Genomic DNA, 26,731 nt, shown 5'->3' with positions numbered 1-26,731 from the left:
AGGTAAGTAGAAAGCACCTGCCAAATGAATGTTGAATAACGCTCAGGTCCTCATTAACCATTGCTGAGCCAGGATTGTGCGTGCTGAGTATTGCTGGGCCTTCATCTTACTCTGACGTTGTTTATGATGCCAATAAACGTGTTTGACATGAAAATAAAAGTGACAATGCTTCTCACGTGTTTCATGAACATATTTAGCATTCTTGTATTGGGAATGTTCCTTCGTCGCATGTTATGTACAAACATGTTCAAGTGTCCAAGTTTAAACTTGCAGTATCATATAACGGGGAAAATAACCTGTTAGCCTTCTATATACAATAAATCCTGCTTTGTATTTCTTGTATAAATATTACACTAAATGTATCATCTTAAACATCCCCCCCCCCACACACACACACAAAATAATTATTTCACCAAAATAAATTCAATTTATATTATAATTTTAAATATAATTTATTTATTTATGCCAGGAATGCAGATAAGGGGGTAAATGTTATATACTGCGTAATTTAGCCATTGGCGAATTTCCGGCAAGCCTGTCCGATGTCTTAAAGGGGCATTCATTTAAAAGGCAAAACCCAACCTGCTTTTGCCTTTTAAATTATTGCCCCCTTAAAACGTTGGACAGACTTGCCGATGCCTGCAGTCTGCAGGGTCAGACTGGCCCATAGGTGTACAGGAAAAAGCCCTGGTGGGCCCGAATGCCTGAGGGCCCCATCCACTTCCTCTAGGGTTAAAACAGGATCAACTTGGGTTCTTAGTTTGTTTTTATGGACAGTACACCAAGATTAGCCCTCCTGCCAATCCAAAGTGGGTGGCCCTGACACATCTCTGTTCTCTTCTTTACAAAGGGGCCATGTTCTTTGAATGTCCTCTCTAATGATTGGCCACACCCCCTCAGGTGGCTGGCCACACTCCTTCTCCTGGTTCCGGTATCACTGCATTCTCTGGTGTGCCCTTCATGCCCCAGTCTGACACTGCAATTGCCCCATGAAATAATTGTATCCAAGAAACAAACACCAGGGAGTATATTTACTAACATGAGAGTTTTTAGAAGTGGACTTGTTGCCCATAGCAACCAATAACATTCTACTTAAATAGTTGACTAGCACCTTCTATAAGATAATAGCTAGAATCTGATCGGTTGTATCCAAGAAACAAACACCAGGGAGTATATTTACTAATATGAGAGTTTTTAGAAGTGGACTTGTTGCCCATAGCAACCAATAACATTCTACTTAACAGTTGACTAGCACCTTCTATAAGATAGTAGCTAGAATCTAATCGGTTGCTATGGGCAAAATCTCCATTTGGAAAAACTCTCACTTAGGTAAATTTACCCCTAGGACTTTTAGTCAAATAAACTTTACTGCAGGGGAGAGGTAGGGATTTTTAGATATTAGACAAAATAAGCCAATCCTATTTTGAAGATTAGTCTACTTATATTTACATGCCACCTTTTCCCTACTGAGCTCATAGAGAATGCGGCTTGTGATAGCAGGCCATATTTACATACTGACGGCTATTTTTTTTTAAGTCAGGGATGCATGCTGCTCCACAGTCCCCAGAGCTGTAGGGTTCCTAAGGGGCAAGGTTCTTCACCAAGGATGCCCTTTTAATCTAGAACCCCTTAGGGGCAATGGTCTTCAGGCCCACTTAGTCTCTCTCTTCTAAGTTTGATTAAAGCTCCCCTTGAAACCTTCAGCCTCCTCCCAAAGTAGCAAGCCTCCAAAACATTTTAGTAGCAGGTGGCCCAAAAAGGTCTCACCATAAGCTTACTTTAACAAACGTATCAAAAGTGGATAACAATTAAAAACCCAATAGTTGCCCCTTCAATTATGTGTATAGGCACTCCCTAGCATGGGAGTAACCACAGACAGCCATTGTTATTCTTGTTAGGGCTCCTTATGTTAAAATAGTTATTTTGTTTTCTGTTCAGCAGACAATCTAGAGGCAGACTGACTAAAACAATGAGAACATTTGGGGAGATCTTTAAGATACTCACTAATGACTATAAATGATAAGACTTCTGAGAGAGGACATTTACTTGGCAGTACTGTTAGAACACACATGCCTTATTAAGCTACATCTGAGCCTCATCTTCTGTCCCGGCATGGCCTGATAACACTGACATCCCCTTTGTAACACCGGACTTAGTGCACATTGGGAATGCTCAGGGGAATGCGGGGGACATACTGCCGAGGAAGTTTGTGACGATGACCAGAGGGGACAGGAGCTGACGGCCTTTCCTGTTTTTATATTCTATTTTCAACTTGTAAGTCTCTTCTAAGCATGAGTGTTTGTACGTTGAGCCAAGAAAGCAAATAACACAGTAGAGTAATTGTTTCCAGAGACATAAAATTTATTGTTTAAAAAAATAAATGACATAATGCCTGGTTGTAGATGTAGGGTCACATTCAGACAATAGGGCTGATTCTACGTCATATGCTGCTGCTGTGCAAGGGCTGAAATGTCCACTGTAAGCGTCCGTAGATGCTGAAATGTGTAGATTTTCCATCTGAGTGATTTTCCATCAATGCGGTTAAGCACCTGTGTATGCAACCAATTAAGCGACACGCCCGCAACACTCCCATAACACCCCCATAAGATGGACCAGAACCGTAACTACACCTTTTGGTGCCCTGTGCAGAGAGAGCATTGGCAGGAGGGCTAATCTTAGTGTAGTTTCCATAGAAACAAATCAAGCACCCAAGTTCATCCATGACTCTGCTCCACTCCTAGAGGAGGGGGTGGGGCACTCAGTTATCGGGGCCCACCGGGGATTTCCCCTGTACCCCTGTGGACCAGTCCAACCCTGCATTTCTGATACTGTACCTCTCAATCACAATTGCACCTCTGTGCATACACTCTGTGTAATGCATGCACCATAGGAGTTTTAGGGAATTTTGCACACGCTCAATAGTAGTAATTAATTGATCAACTCCGTAAACATCGGCCTGAGACTAAGAATCAGCCCCTTTATGTCTCTGGAACTAATTTAACATATTTGTATGTTGTTGGTGCAATAAACAAATACACTATGGTTCAGGAGGATATTTATAATGGGTGCAGGGTTTGAGGGGCACACGGGCCCCTGGATCCAGGGGGGGCCCGCACCGCACACCCTGCGCCCATACTATACTTACCTCTCCAGAGTCCCACATCGGTGCAGGTGTCTGCGCTGTAAAAAAATGGCAGGAAAATAGCCACAGCCATTTTCCTGTCGTATGCACAGTACAAGGAAAATGGCCGACCCTGCCATTTTCCCGGAGACCTGCCCATGCGCTATAGACTCTTGACACACTCTAGTGCCCAGAGTCTATTAGTGCGGCGCTGGCTGAACATCGTTCAGTGCCCTGCTGGTCGCTGGACAGAGAGGAGAGGGCCCGTGATGGAGACTGCACACGGGTCACCTTCCTCTCTAGAAACGCTCCTGCTATGGTTGCTGCTACTACACTGTGACTTACAATCTGGTTATAAAATATAACACCAGTAAGATATGCTGCTGTAATCTTACTATTTTTGTTGCTGGTACTTGTATTTTAAAGTACATATGACCTGATTCAGAGCCGCTCGCTAGATGCGATCGCTCGCATCCAGCATATGCAAATTTGTCAAAGTGATGCCGTGGGAAGCTCTCGCTCGCCAAGGCATACACACGCCCACTTTGGCAGTGCGAGCGATAGCTCTGTGTATGCAGACACCCACTAGCGTATGTAGAGACGCCCACTAGCGCACGTCATCTCCAGGAAGTGTTTTAAAACATTGGTACATCGAGCACCATCGGATGCGATCACAGCGCTTGTGGTTGCCACTACCCTACCGCAAGCACTGCGGGGACTTCAGTGTGACGTGTACTATGACGCTACCTGTTAATTATGCATGCCTTAAAAATGGCGTTGAAACACCCAGGCACGCCTGCGTTCGCACCTCCACTCCCCCGTTATCAGTGTCCTGCCCCTGTTACCACCCACAAACAACCTCTCCTGTCACTCATTTCACTGGGCTGTCTTTGCTGGGTGAGTGAGCGGGCTGCGATCACACAGAGTAATTCGCGCACGTGCAGAACGAAGCATGCGCATGCACGTAAGCATACCATCGGGTCACTTGTGAGCGGCTCAGAATCAGGTCCATAAATCCTACAGAAATGCTGCTGGTAGATTGGACTAGTGATGGGAAGAGCACTATTTGGTTGGGCGCTGTAGGTAGCAGAATGATCATACATTGTCCTGGTGCTGCGTTATAAATAGCTTGGCCTACTTTGGGTAAAACTAGAATTAATGCTAAAAACTAAATATAATACCATTTACCAACACATACCTGTATATGAAAATGATTTAGAAAAAAAATAACAATAAAACAAATCACCAATCTACAGTAACACAGAATCACGCCCTATACCTTTATTGCGGGCAGCTAGATCCAATGACACAGACCTGCCATTTGGGAATAAAACAAGTCACAACCACATAAATTAACAGCAATTTCACTGCACGTCTGCTTTCTGCTAATGCACTACTCAATATGATTCCTATGATAATGTAGGTACATATGCCAGGGGTGAGGTCACATAGCTACATTCCCGTATATCTTAAGTAATACTTCTGTATATGAAATAGAGTTTGCAGAAGGTTACAGTTCTTGTATTTACATATTGTCTGATTTTTTTTGACGATTTTAGTTTTTTGCTAAGTATGTTTTTTAATTTTGAATGATGAACATGGTTTGGCTTTAATGGGCAAGCACTGGAAATCTCACAAGACCATGCCCACATTGGCCTGTGGGGGTCTTTCAGCTCGGCCTGCCCACCGAACTTCTGGAAATGATAAACTTGACTTAAAACGTATGGTCAAGTTGTGATCCAAATGTTGGGATGGTGAATCCAGGCTGATAGAGATATGTAGGATCTGGGCATTTCCAATGTCTGTTCAGTAACATAGGAAAAGTATGAGATTGTAGGCATTGTATAGAACTGCGTAGACTTGCAATTTACGTATGTATACGATATACCATAAACACAAGTCATAACAGATCTCCACACACAAACATAGAGACTGCAATAAAACTTTATCTGCGAGTAATAAAATCAGGATTGTGCCCCGGGACTTCTATGTTGGTCTCCCTACACCAAATTACTATAGCCACAAGTAAGCCCATGTACTGTAAGAACAGTTTAGTTGATAAAGTTAAAATGTATCTTATTTATTTAAGTTACATCTTCAAAACATGTGAATGATAAAGTTTATGTGTTACAGGCAGCACCTGTCCTTAGTTAGAATTACTTTAGCTCAATCGGACTCATTACACCCCCATCACATCCCCGGTGACCGATTACAACACAAACATACCCTCTGCCCAAAATGACCTTCACTTACATTGACAAAGTAAGAATCAAAGAATACAAACTATACCAAGTATATCAAAACATAAACCATCTAATAGTGACATGTAATAAAACAATAGGGTGACATTTATTTATTTAAGTCATAATTTAAACATTGTAGACAATTGAGATTTAAGTCATAATTTAAGGGAATGGATAACATACAGGGTCTAATTGAGGGGTGCACGCTATATGTCAATGCCGAACACAAGCGACCGATATTACAGTCTGCGTATGAGTCCGAGCAGCACTGCGAATGCGCCCTGATGGTTGAAACCGGGAGACACAGAACAAAGTTGGATGCTGAGCGGCATATTCAATTATTATTCGTTAATTGTTTTTTTATCGCAGCACATGAAATTGCGGCAGACGGCAGGGTTTTTGGTATCCTTAGCTGTGTGAATTATAGCTGCGGTATTTTCCACAGGCTTTAATGTGCCTTTATTTCTCTCAGCTTCAGAATCGGTTCAAAGTTGGGGAAAATTTCTATTTTAATGTAAAAATGTCGGGAGTTTGTTCAGAACCCCTGGGACACACCCCTTTTATAATTAATTAGGCAATTAAAAGTTTTTAATTAGCTTAATTAGGTTAGTAATTGCATATTGGGGAAAAACTCTGTAAAGTTCAGAATAATGGGATAAAAAATGTGAGACAGTTATATGGGGGAGCTGTATGGATGGGACATGTATATGGGTGGGCTGTATGGATCGGACAGATATATGGGGGGGCTTTATGGATGGGACAGGCATATAGGGGGCTGAATGTATGGGACAGAAATATGGGGGGCTGTATAGATGGAAAAGATATATCGGGGGCTGTATGGATAGGACAGGTATATGGAGGGCTATATGGATGGGACAGGTATATGGGGGCTGTATGTATGGGACAGATATATGGGGGACTGAATGGATAGGACAGATATATTGGGGGTGCTTTATGGATGGGACAGGTATATGGGAGAGCTGTATGGATTGGATATGTATATGGGGGAGCTGTATGGATGGAACAGGTATATGGGAGGCTGTATGGATGGGACAGGTATATGGGGGGCTGTATGGATGGGACAGGTATATGGGGGAGCTGTATGGATGGGACAGGTATATGGGAGGCTGTATGGATGGGATAGGTATATGGGGGGCTGTATGGATGGGACAGGTATATGGGAGGCTGTATGGATGGGATAGGTATATGGGGGGCTGTATGGATGGGACAGGTATATGGGAGGCTGTATGGATGGGACAGGTATATGGGGGGCTGTATGGATGGGACAGGTATATAGTGGGGCTGTATGGATTGGACAGGTATATGGGGGCTGTATGGATGGGACAGATATATGGGGGGGCTTTATGGATGGGACAGATATATGGGGGCTATATGGATGGGACAGATATATGGGGGCTGTATGGATGGGACAGGTATATGGGGGGCTGTATCGATGGGACAGGTAAATGGGGGAGCTGTATGAATGGGACAGATATATGGGGGAGCTGTATGGATGGGACAGGCATATGGGGAGCTGTATGTATGGGACAGAAATATGGGGGGCTGTATAGATGGAAAAGATATATGGGGGCTGTATGGATAGGACAGGCATATGGAGGGCTATATGGATGGGACAGGTATATAGGGGCTGTATGTATGAGACAGGTATATGGGGGGCTGTATGGATGGGACAGGTATATGGGGGAGCTGTATGGATGGGACAGGTATATGGGAGGCTGTATGGATGGGATAGGTATATGGGGGGCTGTATGGATGGGACAGGTATATGGAGGAGCTGTATGGATGGGACAGGTATATGGGAGGCTGTATGGATGGGATAGGTATATGGGGGGCTGTATGGATGGGACAGGTATATAGTGGGGCTGTATGGATTGGACAGGTATATGGGGGCTGTATGGATGGGACAGATATATGTGGGCACTGTATGGATGGTACAGATATATGGGGGAGCTGTATGGATGGGACAGGTATATGGGGGACTGTATGGATGGTACAGGTATATGGGGGGCTGTATGGATGATACTGATGTATGGGGCAGCTGTATGTATGGGATAGGTATATGAGGGTGCTTTATGGATGGGACAGGTATATGGGGAAGCTGTATGGATGGCACAGGTATATGGGGGGGCTGTATGGATGGGACAGGTGTATGGGGGGCTGTATGGATGCACAGGTATATGGGGGGGCTGTATGGATGGGACAGGTGTTTTTAACATTGCAGGTGGGAGTTACAGGGGTTTTTTTTTAAATAAAAGTGGCTTAAAACTACTAAATATATAGCTGACAAGCTTTTTCAAAAACCCCTAAAAATAAGTAGAGCATTTATTATCAAAAAAATAGTTTTATATCTTTTTTTTAACTGTTCTTAGAAAATTCAGCCATCTAAAAGCTGTAAGAGCTCCAAATTTCTATGGGACAGTAATAGATCTCTATAATGTTAACTAATGTTAATTTACATGTTTTTTAGGTTACAGTCTGATTTCTGAATATTTTTTATATATTTACCGCCGTTTTTTGCAGAAAAAAGTACACCAGTGTTAATCAGAAATTGGGCGGCATATGTGCAGTAATTGTTGCTGCAAAAATCTTGTACCCAACTGTATATGCCCCAGAGAGATGCAAATTCAGCCGGCTTTTCTGGATTGTAACAGGGGCGTGTCATTGTTTGCGTCTGCACCGGCAGCCATGTTTAGATGGAGATTCTGCGCCTCTGTAGGACTGGTGCAATGTTCATTGGTGCGACCAATGGTGCGTCTTAATACGCACAGTAGCAGGTCAGTGCCACAGCTGGTGGGCATTTCTGTTTGATCTGCTTGTTTTACAATTTTTTTTTCTTTTACTGTTTGGCTGATTTTGTTTCATGTCATAAGAATGAGGGGACACTGCGGCTGTCTGTATTACATGTGTTTTAGTTGTTCATTGGAATGTTTTTAAGTACTGTATAACTGGGAAACACATAAACAGTGAAAAGTTTGAACCATCCCAAATATAGCACAAAGCTTAATCTCTGTCATGTTTTTTGCAGACAATGGCCCTCATTCAGAGCCACTCGCAAACAGCAGTACGCTCGTTGCGTTCCGATGTTGAATAACCGCGCATGCGTCGGTGTAACACTGCGCATGTGCGTACGGCAGATTGCAAGCTTTTTTGGTCTCGTTCGTCAAATAGCGTACAGGAAGTGACATGTCAAATGTGATTGACAGAACAGGGCGTTTTTGGGTGTTGACGGGGGTGGAGATGGAAAAACGCAGGCGTGGCGAGGCGTTTTTGGGGCGTACATACATTAGCAGATGCGAGCGTAAAATGTGTTCGGACCGACTCATACGTCACTGGATGATCCTCTTTCCCTTCAAAATGCTCGCACAGCTTAGGGTCTGGATTACTCGACCACATTGGCGATGGCCTTCTCCTCCGTCCCGGGACTCCACGATGTTGTTGCGATTAATCGCGGGAGGTCTGAAAAGCAATTAGTGTTGGATTGAAAACCGGCTTGGTATGTGTTTTGAAATCAGTTTTTTGGGATAGCACAAAACCGTACGCAGGTGGAAATCAGAGCTGCTAATGTCAGGATGACACAATCAATTTGCGTACATTTGTGGGGGTTTATTTTGGCCTCAATTTGGTGGTTAGGGCCTATTGTAACAATAATGTCATCATGTTTTAATTTCCTCACCATTTTATTTTTGCCTCTTGAATTTGCCTCGTTATATGAATTTTTAAACGTTCCTTAAAGAGCCCATTTTTTTAAAAAAAATTTATATTTTTTTTGGCAAGTTTTTGCCTTTTGGGCCAGGATTAAATGTAACCCATTTGTACAATAATTTCACAATACAATGTCAGATTTTTGGTGTCAATTTATTGGTCAAACCAAAAATAAATTAATAAAAAATTTGGGGACATCTTTTTTTGGCAAAGATCAGTTCCAAAATCAAACAAATTGGCCCAACATAACTGTTGACATAAACATACAACAAAAAATTAAAAACATTTCACAAAAAAGGAGAGGGAAGTTTTGACCAGAAAGGAATATGAGCCAAGCACAGAAGGATTGTGGGAAAAGTCGCCATTGCTGTCACCGTTTTTTCACCCGTTTGGATGGGGGAGGGAGGGCGCCAGACCGGGTCCGGGATGTCATCGGGCTGGCCTGTCCAGAGGCAGATGTTGTGGCCTCTGGACTAGGCTTAGGGCTAGGCACATTTGGAGGATTGGCTGATGTTGTGCCAGAGGTGGAGGATCCTGATGTTCCGGCAGGAAGGGAGGTCGGCTCCACCATGTGCTGGCGAACGAGCTGCTCCAGGGCATTGGCGATGCGGATGTTGGCCCTGGTATTTTCCGCCAGGGCCTGACCAATGGTCACGTTGGCCGCAGCATTTTTCTCCAGGGCCTCAGCCACCCGTAGCAGACTGGCGTCCATCCTCTGCAGAATCTCCGTATGGAAATCCGATTTGAAATTGAGTTCTGTGAGGAGGGACACTGCCTGCGAGGGGGATTGCCCTGGACTGGCTTCTGCAGGGTCCTCAGCCGGATGTACTGGTTCCTCCCCTGCCGAGCCAGCAGAAATTTGGCGGCCAAGGCTCCCCTCTGGAGCAGACTCATCCGCCTGTGTCTCTGTTAGGAAAAAAGTGAAAAGACTCACATTAGAATCTACATATTGGCACAATAACATTTCAGAGTTGGTGACATCAAAAGATTTACCTGGGACAACATGAGGAGCCGCAAAGTCTGGCATGTCCGTATCCATGTTGGACACGCCAAACACCTCCACAGGCTGCACACACCCCTGTGCCAGCTCTTCTAAATCCGTCAACTCCAATGACACAGGGGTGGGACCCCCACCTGTCCCCCTTGCATGCCTAGCCCTGTCCGCGAGTTTTTGCTTTAGGCGATATTTGAAGTCGCCCCATCTGTGGGAAAAAATGGAAGCCATTATTCTTTTGTTTAAAATGGTGTTTGTTTTTAGGGGGGGCAAGTGTTTACTTACCGCCGTTTGACATCCCGGGCTAGACGGACATAATCACCCACCCTATTGACAGCAACGGCTACCTCTTCCCACATTCTCCCCTTCTGGCTTAGACTCATATTCCTGTCTGCCTGTGGTAGGATGTCCACACACTTCTGTATCAAAACCTCCATCTCCTTTCTTGTGAAATGTGGCTGCCTTTTTTTTTTGGCAGCTTTGGCCGGAATACTGGGCCCGGCAGCCTCTTCCATGTCATCCTCCTCACCTATTTGTGTAAATATTCAGATTTCACAAATTCACAACTTGCCCAATCTTATGTTTCAAATTAATCATTGATACAAAATGCATGAAAGACTTACCGCCTGACTCTTGGGCATTGTTTCCCTAGTCTGTCGCCATGTCTGAGGTCCAAACAAGAAATACACCAGAATTTTAATGTGTTTTTGTGACGTATTTATACATGCGTCCTTATTTTGCGGGCGCATCATTGATTGTGCGTTCCTATGATCCCTCCTTAATTTGTGCGGGAAACGAAACACTATTTATGGCTTGGTGTGTCTCGAGTCGAGGTGGCGTTTTTGGATTGTTGGAGGTTACCTTGGTTGGAGTTTCTTGTTTGCGGATAAAGGAGTTGGCGTTTGGAGTTTATTTTGTTTGCTAGATTTGCGTTTTTATTTTCCGTTCTCTTTTTTGTTTTTTGTTTTATTGGCCTCGTTTCTTGATTTGGTAAGTTTTGTGAAGTCTAACTTTTGTTCAATTGTTGTCTCATTGTGTTTCTTCTTGTTTTTAATTTTTGGATCCATAATTTCATATATTTTAGCTTTTTATTAATTTCGGACCCAAAGACCTTTTGATTTGGACTCTTATATATTTGCTCTTGGTAAGTCCATTTTTTATCTTGTATTTGCGAACTAATTAGCGCATTTTTACTACTTACTATTGTGACTTGTATTTGCGAACTAATTAGCGCATTTTTACTACTTACTATTGTGACTTGTATTTGCGAACTAATTAGCGCATTTTTACTACTTACTATTGTGACTTGTATTTGCGAACTAATTAGCGCATTTTTCTCAGTTTGTTTATTAACTTGTATTTGCAAACTAATTCGCGCATTTTTAAATGCTTATTAATCCTGTAAAAATTTTTGTGGTTGCCCTTTCGCTTTTTTGGCAAACATTTAAACCCATTTTGATGTACTGTGTGCAATGTCGTTTTGCTCTTTTGCCAAATGTGTATTTCGCATATTTTAAGTTTTGTCTAGCACAAAATTTAGAAACATAAATGCACAGAGTGAAATTTGTCAAATTATTTTTGTGATTAATTTCAGTTTGGACGTATCATGACAATACCCCGGCATGTAAGCAGCAATGGATGGTATCATCAAGCTAAATTGTTTTTAATTTTCTTTTGGGGTGGGTCCAAAGCCTTACATTCCAATCTTGCCATTTCAGGTTGATCTTGGGCGGATTGTTCTGGCCATGCTCCCGGAAGCCGACCAACCTCAATCTCGTCCCAGGCGTAGGCATCGTAGGCGTGCAAGGCCCCAGATATTTCGAACACGTGTCACCCTTTTTGGAATGCCCGATGATGAGGTTTTAAGACGCTACCGTCTTCCTCCCAAAATCATCATAGACACTCTCATTAATAGAGAGCGATCTTGAGCGGCAAACTGACAGTCTAACAGCAATACCACCACTGACGCAAATTATGGCGGTGTTACATTTCTGTGCCTCAGGATCGTTTCAAACAACGGTGGGAATAGTGGCGGGCATCTCACAATCCTCCTTTTCCCAGATCCTGAGGGCAGTGATGGAGGCACTTTTCAAGCACCTCCATCATTTTATTCAAATGCCTTTGGATATGGGTGCCCTTAGTGTGGACAAGGCCAATTTTTACCAAATAGCTGGCTTCCCACACATCATAGGGGTTGTGGATGGTACTCACATACCACTTCAGCCTCCAGCACGGCTGGAGGCCATATTTCGAAACAGGAAACACTATCACTCCCTGAATGTAATGGTGGTATGTGATGCCTCCCTCCAGATCCTGTCCCTGAAAGCAAAATTACCAGGAAGTGCACATGACTCCTTCGTCATCCGGCACTCAGGGATATGGCACAAATTAACCAACCTACAAGCTGGTGATGCGTGGCTTCTGGGTAAGTGTAGACCTTTAGTACATAACAATGTTAAGCTTGATACACAGTGATCCTGATGTTGTCTATTCTTTTTCACAGGAGACAGTGGATACCCTTGCATGCCCTGGCTGCTCACTCCTTATTTGGCTCCCACACCAGGTCTACAAAGTGAGTTTAATACCGCACTTACAGCCACCAGGCAAGTGGTGGAGCGCTGTATCGGTCTTTTAAAAGGCTGATTCAGATGCCTCCACCGCTCTGGTGGCGAGCTCATGTATTTGCCGGATATGGTTTCGAGAATTGTGGTCCTGTGTGGGATCTTTCACAACATCGCCATAAGGAGTGGTGTTCCAATGCAGCCAGAGGATGCCTTACCTGAGGATGGCCCCCCCGAGGTTGGTCGGAGGTCAGTATGTGGGGGGGCCATACGCGATGATGTGGTGGCCCGATATTTTAGGTAATTATTGACCAAACAACAGTGTGTATACCCAATGTGTTACGGTTTTTTAATGTTCATCTTTTTTTATATTAATTCTTTTACCATCTTCTGTTTGTTTGCATAATCTTTGGCACTCCCACGATGACTACTTCCTGCTACCCTTCAAAAACCTTTATGTTGAAACTTCGGGAATATATTCTGACACCAATATTGCAACGCCAATATTTTTGAAATCATGTGGGCATGGACCTTCGTCAACCAGTTCTTGATTTGTTGTGTGTTTGTTTAGTGTTTTTGGTATGTGGTGTTTTTCTGATTATCACTGTGTGTTTTGTTTGTGAGTGACCACTTTGTATTTTGATTTCTGTTGTGAATAAATATTTGGAGAGTGTAATTTGTTTCCTTTTTGGGCACGTTAGAAGCAAGGGTAAACAAGCTCCCAAACGTTAATTTTACCTAAGGGGTAACCCAGTAATGAAGCAAGTGGAGCTAAAATGTAACATGTTTTCGGGGTACTAACCAACACAACAAGGAATCGTGTACAATCAGATGCCTTCGTAAGATTGTCCGAAGCAGTTTGGCCACCAAATAGGAACCTGAAAAATGGTGTAAACTATCATGTTGACCACCACAAAAAAGGAAAATGACATTGGTACTGGGAGGTGTTTCTTGTGCCTGTTTGCATTCAAAATACAACACACAATCTGTAGTGAGATTCTGTGGCAAACCTTGCTTGAAGAGTCTACTTATGTCAGTGTAAAGAATCTTGGATTTACTCCAAACGCATTAGACAGAGCTTGATTTAAAACTGATTTATTAAGAAACAATTTGAAAAAAAAAAAAAAAAAAAACTAATTCCTAAGGAGGACCAACAGATGGTCAAGGCCCTGCATAAGCCCGGTGACCTGCTCCCGCATACGGCCCACACAATTCACTAGCTCTTCCCGACGCCTCTGTTCCTCTGTGGGTGACAAAAGTTTGGGGAATAATAAATCGATAATGAAGCAACATTGTAAAAAAACACAAAACAAGCAAACCAAAACTTACAAGCTTGTGGGCCAAAAAAACATTACACGGATAAAACCCAGCACCCCAAAATGTCTAAGGGCAAAAATACAAGAGCCCTAAAAAAAGGCACACAGGTGTGATATGTGTATGGTGACATCAGCAGGAACAGGTAAAGACAACCCCCAAAAATACCCTAAGGCGACAAAAAGTAAAAAAAAATGGGGACGACACATGATTACATACAAACAGTTTGTGGTGTCCAAAATAAACTTTAAAAACATACCGTTCTCCAAAACGACAGAGCCAGAAGCCACTCCCTGGACCACCTCGGAGGTGGCTACATTCCCCAACCCTAGGGGCAAGGTGTTTTCGGAATCCTGGGAGGGGGTATTTGGAGGAGGGACGGATGGAGGAGAGGGGGAATTGGGCTGGAGGGGAAGTAGGCCAGAAATTTCGGCCACAGGGTCTGGGGAGGAGGGGGTAATAGAGGAATTGGGGGTTGGAGAGAGGGGCCGGGACCGGCGTCTTGTGTGGCGATGCCGCCGTAGTGTTTGCTGTGCCCCTAAAAAATGACAAAAATATTGTGGTTAGTTTCAACAGGAAACCAAAAAACAAAAAAAAAAAAAAAAAAAAAACAATAGGACAAACTTGAAAACATGCACATGCAGATATGACTACAATGACTCAATAGGACAGACATGAAAACATGCACATGCAGATATGACCACAATGACTCAATAGGACAGACATGAAAACATGCACATGCAGATATGACTACAATGACTCAATAGGACAGACATGAAAACATGCACATGCAGATATGACTACAATGACTCAATAGGACAGACATGAAAACATGCACACGCAGTTAAGGCCCACAAGATAAACTTGAAAACCACAGTCCAGAACACTTACTTTCCGCAATCTGCATGCGAAAGCATGCCAGCAAGCGGGGCGTCCGCCGGTGCAGGTACGACCACCTGCGCTCCAGCTGGCCAATATGTCGGCGTGAGCCGAAGGAGCGCAGGCGTCGACGTACCTCTGCATATGCGGAACGCTTGCGCCTATTGGAGATGGGTGGAGGCTGACTGGTGATCCTCCTGTCCATCACCTCCGTCAGCACCAGCAGTTCGCGCCTGGTGAATGCGGCGGATCTCATGATGGCAATGGTGTTTTTTTGACAAAATATTTTTAATAAAGCACCACAAAAAATTTTGATTGGCTAATGTATTTTGGAAATTAACAGGACAAATTCTATTGGTTAGTGTATGAGTCATGTGTTCGACAGGGCCACAAATCTCTTGAGAGTTATGATAGGCTTGATGCAGTGACATGCGTAAGCAAATTTAAATAAAGAAATGAACCACAGAAAAATTGTGGGGAGACAAACAAATAGAACAATTGTTTAATTGGGGCTAACATGTCTTTTGAACAATAAAAGCGAAGGTTTCAGCCGTACGTATTCTGCGAGCAAATACAAACACGGACAAGATTAAAGTTTATTGCATTGTGTTGAAAAAAAAAAAAAATTAAGCTAATTGATACATTGATTGGCATGATACGATTGAGGGAGGTAGGCCGAAAAAACTAGCAGGTAATCGGAATCTGACAGTCCCACTTCCGGTTTGTACTTGTGCGTGCGTTCCCTTCAAGCCATTTCGGGGATGTACGCTCGCTATTTGGCACGCTCGTTAGTTAGAGGAGGGGTCGCCTGAGTTTGGGGCGGATTTTTAGCTGCGTACGAAAATACGAGCGAGTGCTTGAATTTAAATATTTTTTTACGTACGCCGAACGTGCATACGCCCACTTGCGAGTGGGTCTGAATCAGGGCCAATGACCCCTTAAGGCTCTTTCTCAGCCTGACTCTGAGCACACAATTAACAGAGTGGCTGCATCTTGTGTTTTTTTTTGCAAAATGCACATGAGCCACACATTGCATACATACCTTGACAAGGCTACGACTGGAGATGGTTCTCTGCATCCATGAAATGTGTATTTTTGGGTGTCAACTGGGCAGCTCCCCAGCCATAATGTCACTCATCAACGGTGTCCGGTGTTTCTGGTAGGATAGCTTCTTTCAGTAGTCACTCCTTCCCGGGGTTGGACTGGCCCACAGGTGTATAGGGGAAGTCCTCGGTGGACCACACTGCCTGAGGGCCACACCCCCTGATGGATGATGTTAGGTAACTGGTTTGTTTCTATGGAAACTACACCAAGATGTGCCCTTCTGTCAATCAAAGTGGGTAGTCTTGACACACCCTGTCCCCTTCTTTATAAAATAATCATGTTCTTTGAATATCGTCTCTAATGGTTGGCTAAAGCCGTACATACATGGTGCGATTTGCATATGATGCAATCTCGTAATTAATCGCCCTTGAACTCTCTCCGGCAGCTGAAGTGAATGATGTGCTGCAAAAGCTGCACGATGTTCACCCAATCTATGGTGCACGATCTAATGATTTGCATAATCATTAGATGGAGTGTGATATGACACAGATGCACGCACGGACCAGGGAGATCTGTGTTACTTGCATCTGTGTCATTGACACAGAGCACGGATGGGTCAGTGAGACCCGTCTGTGCTGCTGCGGTAAAAAAAAACTGTGTAAGAAAAAAAATGGCATGCCACCCCCCCATCCCAAAAGAGCAACCAGCCCTGGGCTTTTAGTGACCCAGTGCTGGGTGTACTTAAATACAAGGGACAAATGACATAGTGGTCCCCTGTGCTTAAGCACAACCAGCACGGGCTAGTCAGAACCAGCCCTTGGTTGCCGAAATACGGGGGACAAATGTTTGCTCAACCAGCATTGGGCTCTGATCCGGTCCTGGTTCTGGAAATACAGGGGAAAAAAATGAGTACGGTCCCCCTGTCTTATCCAGAACCAGCACCAGACTTTTCCTAGCGGGTTGCTAATGCCACAGCCAGGGAAGCCCTTTCACTGGACCCCCCCAGCTGAAGTATTAAACCTGACTGCTAGTCAGCCCAGCCAGGGATCCCTGGGGAGTTGGGGACCCTCCCAATAAAGGGGTCTCCCTCTCCAGGGCACCCCGAGTCTAGGCTGATAGCCCGGAGCTATCCCCTGCACCCCTGGGTGGTGGGTGCCGTATTGATTATGTAGTGCAGTGCATTTCAAATAGTTCAGAATATTGTCTTTTGGTGTGGAACTGCAGGTCCCAGCAAGCCTCCCCCACATGCTGGTACTTGGAGAACCACAAGTACCAGCATTCGGGGCATTACAGGCCCGCTGGTACATGTAGTTCCATTGTGAAAGCAGTATTAATATAAACACAAGACACACACTGTACAAAGTATTAGTTTATTAAAAATACTTGCACTCACACACATGTACACACACATACTCAGAATAGTTTATTCTGTTATTTATGTTGCAAATAATTATTTCTTAAGGCTAAATGCCTTCATCAGCTCCTAAAAGAACATAGCAAATTGTATCAAATAATGCAGTGACTAATATTGTGTATAGTCAGTATTCCAAACTGATACAGTGTCTTCTCTTCCTATGCTTAGATGTCTTATCCTTATGTATTGCCATGCAATGCTTATTATATATATATTTCTTAGCTATGCAGTATATACAAATATATGTTACAGTTCTAAGTAGCTATAAGGTTTAATCCCACACAGCAGGTATATTATGTTAGTAAATAGTTGGTCAACACACCTAGTATTAATGGGTCTCCACTACATATGATATATATTAGTAGTTCCCATTATATCATGTGTGTGAATCACATACCATAAAAAAGATTTTATAGGTCAAAAACTTTACAACTCTGGTTATTCATGTATACAGTAATGCAGCTGAACCTTTAGGCAATTGCAATCATTCCCAGCACTGCATATAGCATATGTATCATTTTATACATCAGTAGCTGGTGCACACAGTGCATCCGGAAAGTATTCACAATGCTTCACTTTTTCCACATTTTGTTATGTTACAGCCTTATTCCAAAATGGAATAAATTAATTTTTGTCCTCAAAATTCTACACACAATACCCCATAATGACAATGTGTAAGAAGTTTACTTTGAGATTTATGCAAATGCAATAAAAAAATAAGAAATCACATGTACATAAGTATTCACAACCTTTGCTCAATACTTTGTTGATGCACCTTTAGCAGCAATTACAGCCTAAAATCTTTTTGAATATGATGCCACAAGCTTGGCACACCTATCTTTGGGCAGTTTCTCCCATTCCTCTTTGCAGCACCTCTCAAGCTCCATCAGGTTGGATGGGAGGCGTCGGTTCATAGCCATTTTCAGATCTCTCCAGAGATGTTCAATTGGATTCAAGACTGGGCTCTGGCTGGGCCACTCAAGAACATTCACAAAGTTGTCCTGAAGCCACTCCTTTGATATCTTGGCTGTATGCTTAGGGTGGTTGTCCTGCTGAAAGATGAACTGTCACACCAGTCTGAGGTCAAGAGCACTCTGGAGCAGGCTTTCATCCAGGAGGTCTCTATACATTGCTGAATTCATCTTTCCCTCTATCCTGACTAGTCTCCCAGTTCCTGCCGCTGAAAAACATCCCCACAGCATGATGCTGCCACCACCATGCTTCACTGTAGAGATGGTAATGGCCTGGTGATGAGCGGTGCCTGGTTTCCTCCAAACATAATGCCTGGCATTCACGCCAAAGAGTTCAATATTTGTCTCTCATGGTCTGAGAGTCCTTCAGGTCCATTTTGGCAAACTTCAGGTGGGCTGCCATGTGCTTTTTACTAAGGAGTGGCTTCTGTCTGGCCACTCTATTCTACAGGCCTGATTGGTGGATTGCTGCAGAGATGGTTGTCCTTCTGGAAGGTTCTTCTCTCTCCACAGAGGAATGCTGTAGCTCTGACAAAGTGACCATCGGGTTCTTGGTCACCTCCCTGTCCAGTGCCTTTCTCCTCCGATCGCTCAGTTTATACGGCCAGCCAACTCTAGGAAGAATCCTGGTGGTTCCGAACATCTTCAATTTATGGATGATGGAGGCCACTGTGCTCATTGGGACCTTCAAAGCAGCAGATATTTTTCTGTACCTTTCCCCAGATTTGTGCCTCGAGACAATCCTGTCTCGTTGGTCTACAGACAATTCTTTGGACTTCATGCTTGGTTTGTCCTCTGACATGCACTGTCAAGTGTGGGACCTTATATAGACAGGTGTATGCCTTTCAAAATAATGTCCAATCAACTGAATTTACCACAGGTGGACTCCAATTAAGCTGTAGGAACATCTCAAAGATGATCAGTGGAAACAGGATGCACCTGAGCTCAATTTTGAGCTTCATGGCAAAGGCTGTGAATACCTATGTACATGTGATTTCTTAGTGTTTTTTTTTTTTATTACATTTGCAAAAATCTCAAAAAAACTTTTTAAACGTTGTCATTTTGGGGTATTGTGTTTAGGCCTCATATATTTAGCATAGCTTTTAATAATCATAGGCAATAGCAATTAGTCTCAGCAATATGTATAGCACATATATCATTTTAACTTAGACATCAATGGCTGGGGTTTATATCCATTTAGCAACATTCCTACCGTGGCTCGCAAATCTATGCTCCCCCTTCCATAAAAGATGTGGATTATAGTTAAAGTTATGTCTAATATCAGTATACATGTGTCTGACTGTCACACTCAATCTCCAATCTTTAGTATCCATTCCCGTGCTTTATCATACTCAGCCCAATCCTTCATCTTCCAACAATCCCACAAATGTTCTCTTTTCACAGACTCCTTCTACCTCTACTGCTATGAGATCCCACCCTGGATCACTCCCCCTACCCCTGTACAACTGTTATAAAAGTCTGACTACATCTCTAATATGTTTCCTTGCAGGGTCTTCCATCAGTGTGGCTGGCTGTGCATCGGAGAGCATGCAGAGGTCGCAAGGAAAAGCCGCATTTCCGGGATCCACTATTATTGTGGAAAAGATGCAAAACAGAAACAGGGCCGAGTCCCTGAGACACCATCCACTGCTGCTCCCATCGCTGGCTGTGACAGTCATCCGGATAATTTCACACTGAATGTATTGTTCATAGACATGGACTTGTCTGCATACCCTGTGTCTCTCCATGTTGCATTGTATTTCTCTATGTCCTTACATACTTCAACCATATAGCTACAGACAGAGAGATATTTTTGTGCGGAATCACATAAGAGCAATGTTTAAAGCTATATTAGATGTATCATGTAAACGCCCCATCATAGTCTTACCATTTCCAGTCTGTTCCGTCCAGATTTGTTCCTCCCATGTCAGCATAATCCTAGGTATGGTAGACACAAGGTTCTCACCTCACCCCGTCTCCTAACCTGCCTCCCTGCACCTTCCTCCAGACATCAGCCGCTCTGCACTGTAGAATGTTACCGAAGTCTACTGGGGCCGCTTCCTGCAAACACTGCAGAGTGGCAAATGGACAGTGAAAGTAGTAAGTACTATAAGTATTCTCCTTCCCTGATATCTACTTCAGTCACTGTGGTCAAAGTGCTACAGCAGAAAGTGGTTGGTGACATGAGTGTTGGGACTGTTGCTCAAGTGCCACCTTGGGTAATATGAAGGGTCAGTATAGCAGATTAGTCCATTAGATGGTGACACATTCTCCTGAAGTCACTTATTGCTTAGGACATGTCTTGCTGGTTGCAGAGTAATTTGTGGGAAATAGGGTCATAGGGCCTGATTCACTAAGGATCGCTATTGCGATCGTGGGTGCTATTACGCACGCAGGTCTGCTGAAAACATATGTTAATGAATACCATCACACAGCAAGCATAGAGACTCCCACTACCGCTATCTCACATCAATAATACATTGCAGTCCTGCAAATACATCGGGCACATCGAGTAACATCGGCCCCTCACGCACAATTCCAATAGGTCTGACCTTACTCAAGAAATTCAATAGTGGGCAAGTTCGGATTATGTCGAGGCGCTCCCTAATTTAGCAGCCTAGGTATTTCTGGGTGGTACCCTATCACCTTAACAATAACAATATGCAGACAAAAACATATTTTCGAAATTCCTTTGGCGTTACCAGTGTTTTCAAAACATTAATCAGACAGTTTCAAATTCTTCCATCGGCAGATTTTTACGAATAACTTGTCTTTTTGATGAATTCCTCTGTTGACAGTGAGATGTCCTTTCAATCCAAATCGGTGTAGCTCACGTGGGATTTCATAGAGAAAAGAAAGAAAATACTGATATGGTGCAGTATTTCTTTAAAACTGCTGTTGATTTATTAACAAAAAACAAACATGGATCTGCTTACAGTGCGAAAAAATAGAGACAAGTTAGTCGTAAAAATCTGACGACTGAAGAATTTGAAACTGTCTGATGAATGTTTTGAAAACACTGGTAGCGCCAAAGGCCTTACTCAGAAATTGCTGACCTTGTCGCATGCAGTGAGTACTCAAGCTGCATATGCCCATCGCAGTGGCTAATTTATGCACGCCCATTCAAACGGACAGGCACGCCTGCGTTTCTCTGACCACTCCCCCGTCACCACCCCCAAACGCTGACCTCCCATCCCTCAGTCTGCGATGGCTTTGTACCTGCGTAGGTGATCGCAGTGCGATAGTCACGTTAACTCACGCACGCCCACTGCAGTGCATACGCATGTACAGTACACACCATCGACCTATCTGTGCACGCTGTTGCAGTTTCGATCTGTAATGAATCGTGCCCATATTGGGCACAATTGTAAAACAGTCTTTACAGGTTAACAATTCTTTTTATGTGCTGCTTTATTTTCACAAAAAAAAAAGAAGAAAAACTAGCCACATTTGGCCCCCACCTGCTTTGACCTCACCAGCTACCTGCGGACCATGCCCATTTTTGACCACTATAAAAAAACAGAGCCTGTGCCACAGTAAAGTACACCGTTAATGGCAGTGATGTGTGGTCAGGTGAGGCAGAGCCTTTCCTGTCATACTTCAGTGTACTCCAAAGTTTTGACTATAAAAATGATAATAAAAATGTAAAGGCAATATTATAAATATCTTCTTTGTATTACTCTAATAATTTTTATAGCCAAAACTCTGGAGTGAAAAGTTTATGGCAGGTGAGGCACTGCCTTCCCTGACTACCTTTTTCGTCCATCCCTGATTAAAACTCACCAAATTCCCAACACTATATACTGCTGCACCTTTGTACAATGCCCACATGTACCCTCTGGTTCATATATGTGTGTGTAACTCTGGCTCTGATACTAGCCAGTGCCTCCCCAGCCATTTACCTCACCACACGTCACTGGGTAATGGCATGTTACTGATACATCATTTCAGAGGCCGATTTCTGAAAAACTGTGTGTTGCTTGATACTACAGTATATTGAATTATATATATTTTTATATTTATATTAAAAAAGCTGTCATAAAAGATTGAAAGCAGAAAAAACTTATTCCTTAAAGATGCCTTATTCATAATAAAATAATGTGAATATCTGTGCGTCAGGACAGATGGTAGACCATTTTATGCTACTTCAACTGGCTTCTGCTTAGATATATACATATATATACATATATATATATATATATATATATGTCATTCTTCATTCCACAACTACAGTATGTCCTTCCTATCTAGTTAAAGTGAAATAAGGGCTATAGAATTATACTTAGCTGCAGTGAGCTTTTTATTAATAAGTTTCCTACCAGAACTATCTATAAAGGGCCTATACAGCCACAAGACATTCAGTGATCCTAGCTTTAAATTCTTTTTATACAGTAATTCCTATTGTATGTGATACCATTAGAGATGTATCAACTATTCAATCCAGTTTGGAATTCCATGGAACCATCCCTGTTTAACTAAATTTTATTTTTGGTTCAATCACCAAGGTGGGACTCTACCTATGTTGACTGCACTAGCAGTACCTTCCTACCTTCCTGCTGAAAGCGCTGTCTGCTAATCACAGCTGGGCAGACAACCACCAGTCCTGACTCTGAGGGTTAAATTTACTAGATGGGAGATCTTTCAAGAAGTGATGTTGCCCATAACAACCAATCAGATTCCAGGTATTATCTTCTAGAAGGTGCTAGATAAACAAGAAGTAGAATCTGATTGGTTGCTATGGGCAAAATCACTTCTTAAATAGAACTCCCATCTTAGTAAATTTGCCCCTAAAAGCAGAGAGTGCTTCAAATGTGAGGTCACTCCCCCATGATCACTCCAGCTCTACCCAGCTTTGATCAGTGCAATATCCCCCCTCACCTTGTAACACTTTACTCTGTCGACTACCACTGCCCACTACCACAAGCAGCAGCTTCCCTATACCCTCTGCAGCCCAGCACACAGCAGCAGTCTCCACTATTTCTGCCCGAAGTACTGCAAATAAGCAAGTAACTTTGTATTTGTAACAAACATTGCTGCAATGCAAGGCATCTCGATGGTGACTTACTGTAGAGGGTACTTCTCTTCACTTCTGTGGGGATCTCGGCAGGGTCATCTGTCATTGATGGGCCCGCAAATACCCCCTCCACCCAGCCCACAAGCAGTTGTACCTCCTGCAGTGGTAGTAGTTCTACATCTGTTTAAAGGTAGGGTAATTGTAAAGCCTAAGCCAAATAGTCAATGATTGTACTATATAAATGAACTGACATGTATACTGTTTATATGCAGTTTCTGTAGAACATTGAAATTATAATGTGATGACTTTATATGTAATATTCATATTTTTTCTGCTATTGTTTTCTCAATAAAATACTAAGATTTGTTACAGTGTGTTCTCGGTGGAACAAGATAAGATTCTTGGATACAAAGACGTTAATCAAGCCACACAAACAAATATCAGTTAAAAAGACAATAATTTACCTTTTGTAATAAATAACACAACTTGCTTGTCAGATCATTTACTCAGAACATAAATGGTTTCCTTCCAAGGAGCCCCAACAACACCTTGGAGCTGGAATCTCGTACTTCGAGCAAAAGGCTGATTTTATACTGACAAATTACATCTTATATAGGCTGCTCTCTAAGAGAAAAACCCCTACATAAGCATTTTAACAGGTGTAAAGGTCATATATGGAAATATACATAAATATTAATAGACAGTAGGGGGCACTGATGTCTCAATTATGAATGTTGGAAATCTCACTAACAACTATTTATGGTGTGTATCTTAGATAAACTGAAGGTAAGACAATTTTGAGTCAGGATTAAGTATGTCTGGTCACAGTGATCTTTGTCCTTATTAGCTTCTCTCTGTCAAAAAAACCTAATGCAATATCTGACCACCTCCTAATGTCTGACCATTATCAAATACCTGATACATTTATAAAATCAATGCACACAACATGGCTTTCAGCAGCTATTTTCTGCACTCCCATTACACAGTGTTTCTGAAATCTGTTGTGATTAATATGACTGGGTGCTACTCATTATAATAGCTTATAGCACACAGTGATAGATTAAGCGGGGGCGGTATACTGTGTCACCATCAACATTGTCAACATTCATAACGTTGACATTAACTACAGTGAAATTCAGCACTTCAACAATGATCTAATGTTCACATTGATCAAAATGATACAGACAATGTGTTTTTTGTGTATTTCTCTTGCTAACCCTAATGGTAACTCTAACCCTAGCATTAACCCTAACGGTAACTCTAACCCTAATGGTAACTCTAACCCTAGCGCTAACCCTAATGGTAACTCTAACCCTAGCACTTACCCTAACAGTAACCCTAGTGCTAACAGTAACTCTAACCCTAGTGCAAACCCTAACAGTAACTCTAACCCTATCGCTAACCCTAATGGTAACTCTAACCCGAACAGTAACTCTAACCCTAGTGCAAACCCTAACAGGAACTCTAACCCTATCGCTAACCCTAATGGTAACTCTAACCTTAACAGTAACTCTAACCCTAGCGCTGACCCTTACAGTAACTCTAACCCTAGCGCTAACCCTAACGGTAACTCTAACCCTAGCGCTAACCCTAATGGTAACTCTAACCCTAGTGCTAACCCTAATGGTAACTCTTACCTTAACAGTAACTCTAACCCTAGCGCTGACCCTTACAGTAACTCTAACCCTCGCGCTAACCCTAATGGTAACTCTAACCTTAACAGTAACTCTAACCCTAGCGCTGACCCTTACAGTAACTCTAACCATAGCGCTAACCCTAACGGTAACTCTAACCCTAGTGCTAACCCTAATGGTAACTCTAACCATAAGGATAACTCTAACACTATCGCTAACCCTAATGGTAACTCTAACCATAAGGATAACTCTAACCCTATCGCTAACCCTAATGGTAACTCTAACCCTAACAGTAACTCTAACCCTACTGCAAACCCTAACAGGAACTCTAGCCCTATCGCTAACCCTAATGGTAACTCTAACCTTAACAGTAACTCTAACCCTAGCACTGACCCTTACATTAACTCTAACTCTAGCGCTAACCCTAACGGTAACTCTAACCCTCGCGCTAACCTTAACGGTAACTGTAACCCTAGTGCTAACCCTAATGGTAACTCTAACCTTAACAGTAACTCTAACCCTAGCGCTGACCCTTACAGTAACTCTAACCCTAGCGCTAACCCTAACGGTAACTCTAACCCTAGTGCTAACCCTAATGGTAACTCTAACCATAAGGATAACTCTAACCCTAGCGCTAACCCTAATGGTAACTCTAACCCTAGCGCTAACCCTAATGATAACTCTAACCCTATCGCTAACCCTAATGGTAACTCTAACCTTAACAGTAACTCTAACCCTAGCGCTGACCCTTACAGTAACTCTAATCCTAGCGCTAACCCTAACGGTAACTCTAACCCTAGTGCTAACCCTAATGGTAACTCTAACCATAAGGATAACTCTAACCCTAGCGCTAACCCTAATGGTAACTCTAACCCTAGCGCTAACCCGAACGGTTATTCTAACCCTAACGGTAACTCTAACCCTAATGTTGACCCAAACAATTACAAGAACGGTAACTCTAAAGATGCCCATACAGGTTGCGATATAGCAGCCGATCCGAGGGTTTGGTACGATATCGCTGCAATATCGTACAATGTGTGGGCATTATATCAGCCAGGGTGCGCTCTCGTGGGGTCATATATTGCACCTCCAGATCTTACTGCATGTTCACTTGATCTGGGGATGCAATGTACGAACCCATGCGGGTGTGGGAGGGGTGTCATCATATCAGGTGGTCGGCCACCCGATAGCTCCATGTGTTGGCCATCAGGTCCCAAGTTGCATAACAAGGTGCATATCGCACCATGTATGGGCAGCTTAACCCTAGTGCTAACCCTAACAGTAACTCTAACCCTAGCAGTAACTCTAACGCTAACCCTAACGATAACTTTAACCCTGGCCCTAACGCTAACCCTAACAGTACCCCTAACGCTAACCCTATCAGAAACTTTAACTCTAGCGGTAACCCTAACAATAACCATAATGGAAATATTGGCATTATGACAATGTCGACATTTCTTATGTGGACATTTTATCAATGTTTACATTTTGCAGATGTCAACGCTAGGAACGGAGCCATAGTGACTGCATACCAATTATACCAGATAAATATACCATAATATAGATTATAAAAGGGGCAGATATGACTTCATCTTTGAGACCCTGAGCAGATCAGTTTTTGTGGCTCCAAGTAGAAGTAAGCTTGTGGTCTATCTCATTAAAGGCACATTACTGTAACTATTTTGGGGAATATTTAATTAATTAGTTTTGTTGGAAATCCTCCAAAAATGGACGTTTTGGGTGGTTACATGTAAAATGTCAGCAACCTCCAGATGTTGGAGATATCTGCTGCTGTTCCCCCATTTACGATTGCGATAGC

At 42.9% G+C, this 26,731-nt stretch overlaps 1 protein-coding gene across 2 annotated transcripts in view; it reads left to right on the top strand.

Annotated features, from left to right (window-relative positions):
- LOC148509094 (phospholipase A2 inhibitor and Ly6/PLAUR domain-containing protein-like) overlaps positions 1-26,731 on the top strand; it is a 198,357-nt gene that overhangs the window by 70,056 nt on the left and 101,570 nt on the right. Inside the window, exon 5 of one of the 2 annotated variants that reach the window (XM_088443672.1) lies at positions 19,775-23,603. The exons of the other annotated variant lie outside the window; for it this stretch is intronic. Within the exon in view, the coding sequence (XP_088299798.1) occupies positions 19,775-19,962 (188 nt within the window). The 3' untranslated portion in view covers positions 19,963-23,603. Of the gene's footprint in view, positions 1-19,774; positions 23,604-26,731 lie in introns of those variants that run through there. 2 annotated transcript variants of the gene reach the window in all.

Source organism: Taudactylus pleione, unplaced genomic scaffold (genome assembly GCF_031769625.1).
Source record: "Taudactylus pleione unplaced genomic scaffold, aTauple2 ptg000332l, whole genome shotgun sequence".
Lineage (NCBI taxonomy): Eukaryota > Metazoa > Chordata > Amphibia > Anura > Myobatrachidae > Taudactylus > Taudactylus pleione.
The sequence above is the reverse complement of the archived record's forward strand: the minus strand, read 5'-3'. Positions and strand labels throughout refer to the sequence as shown.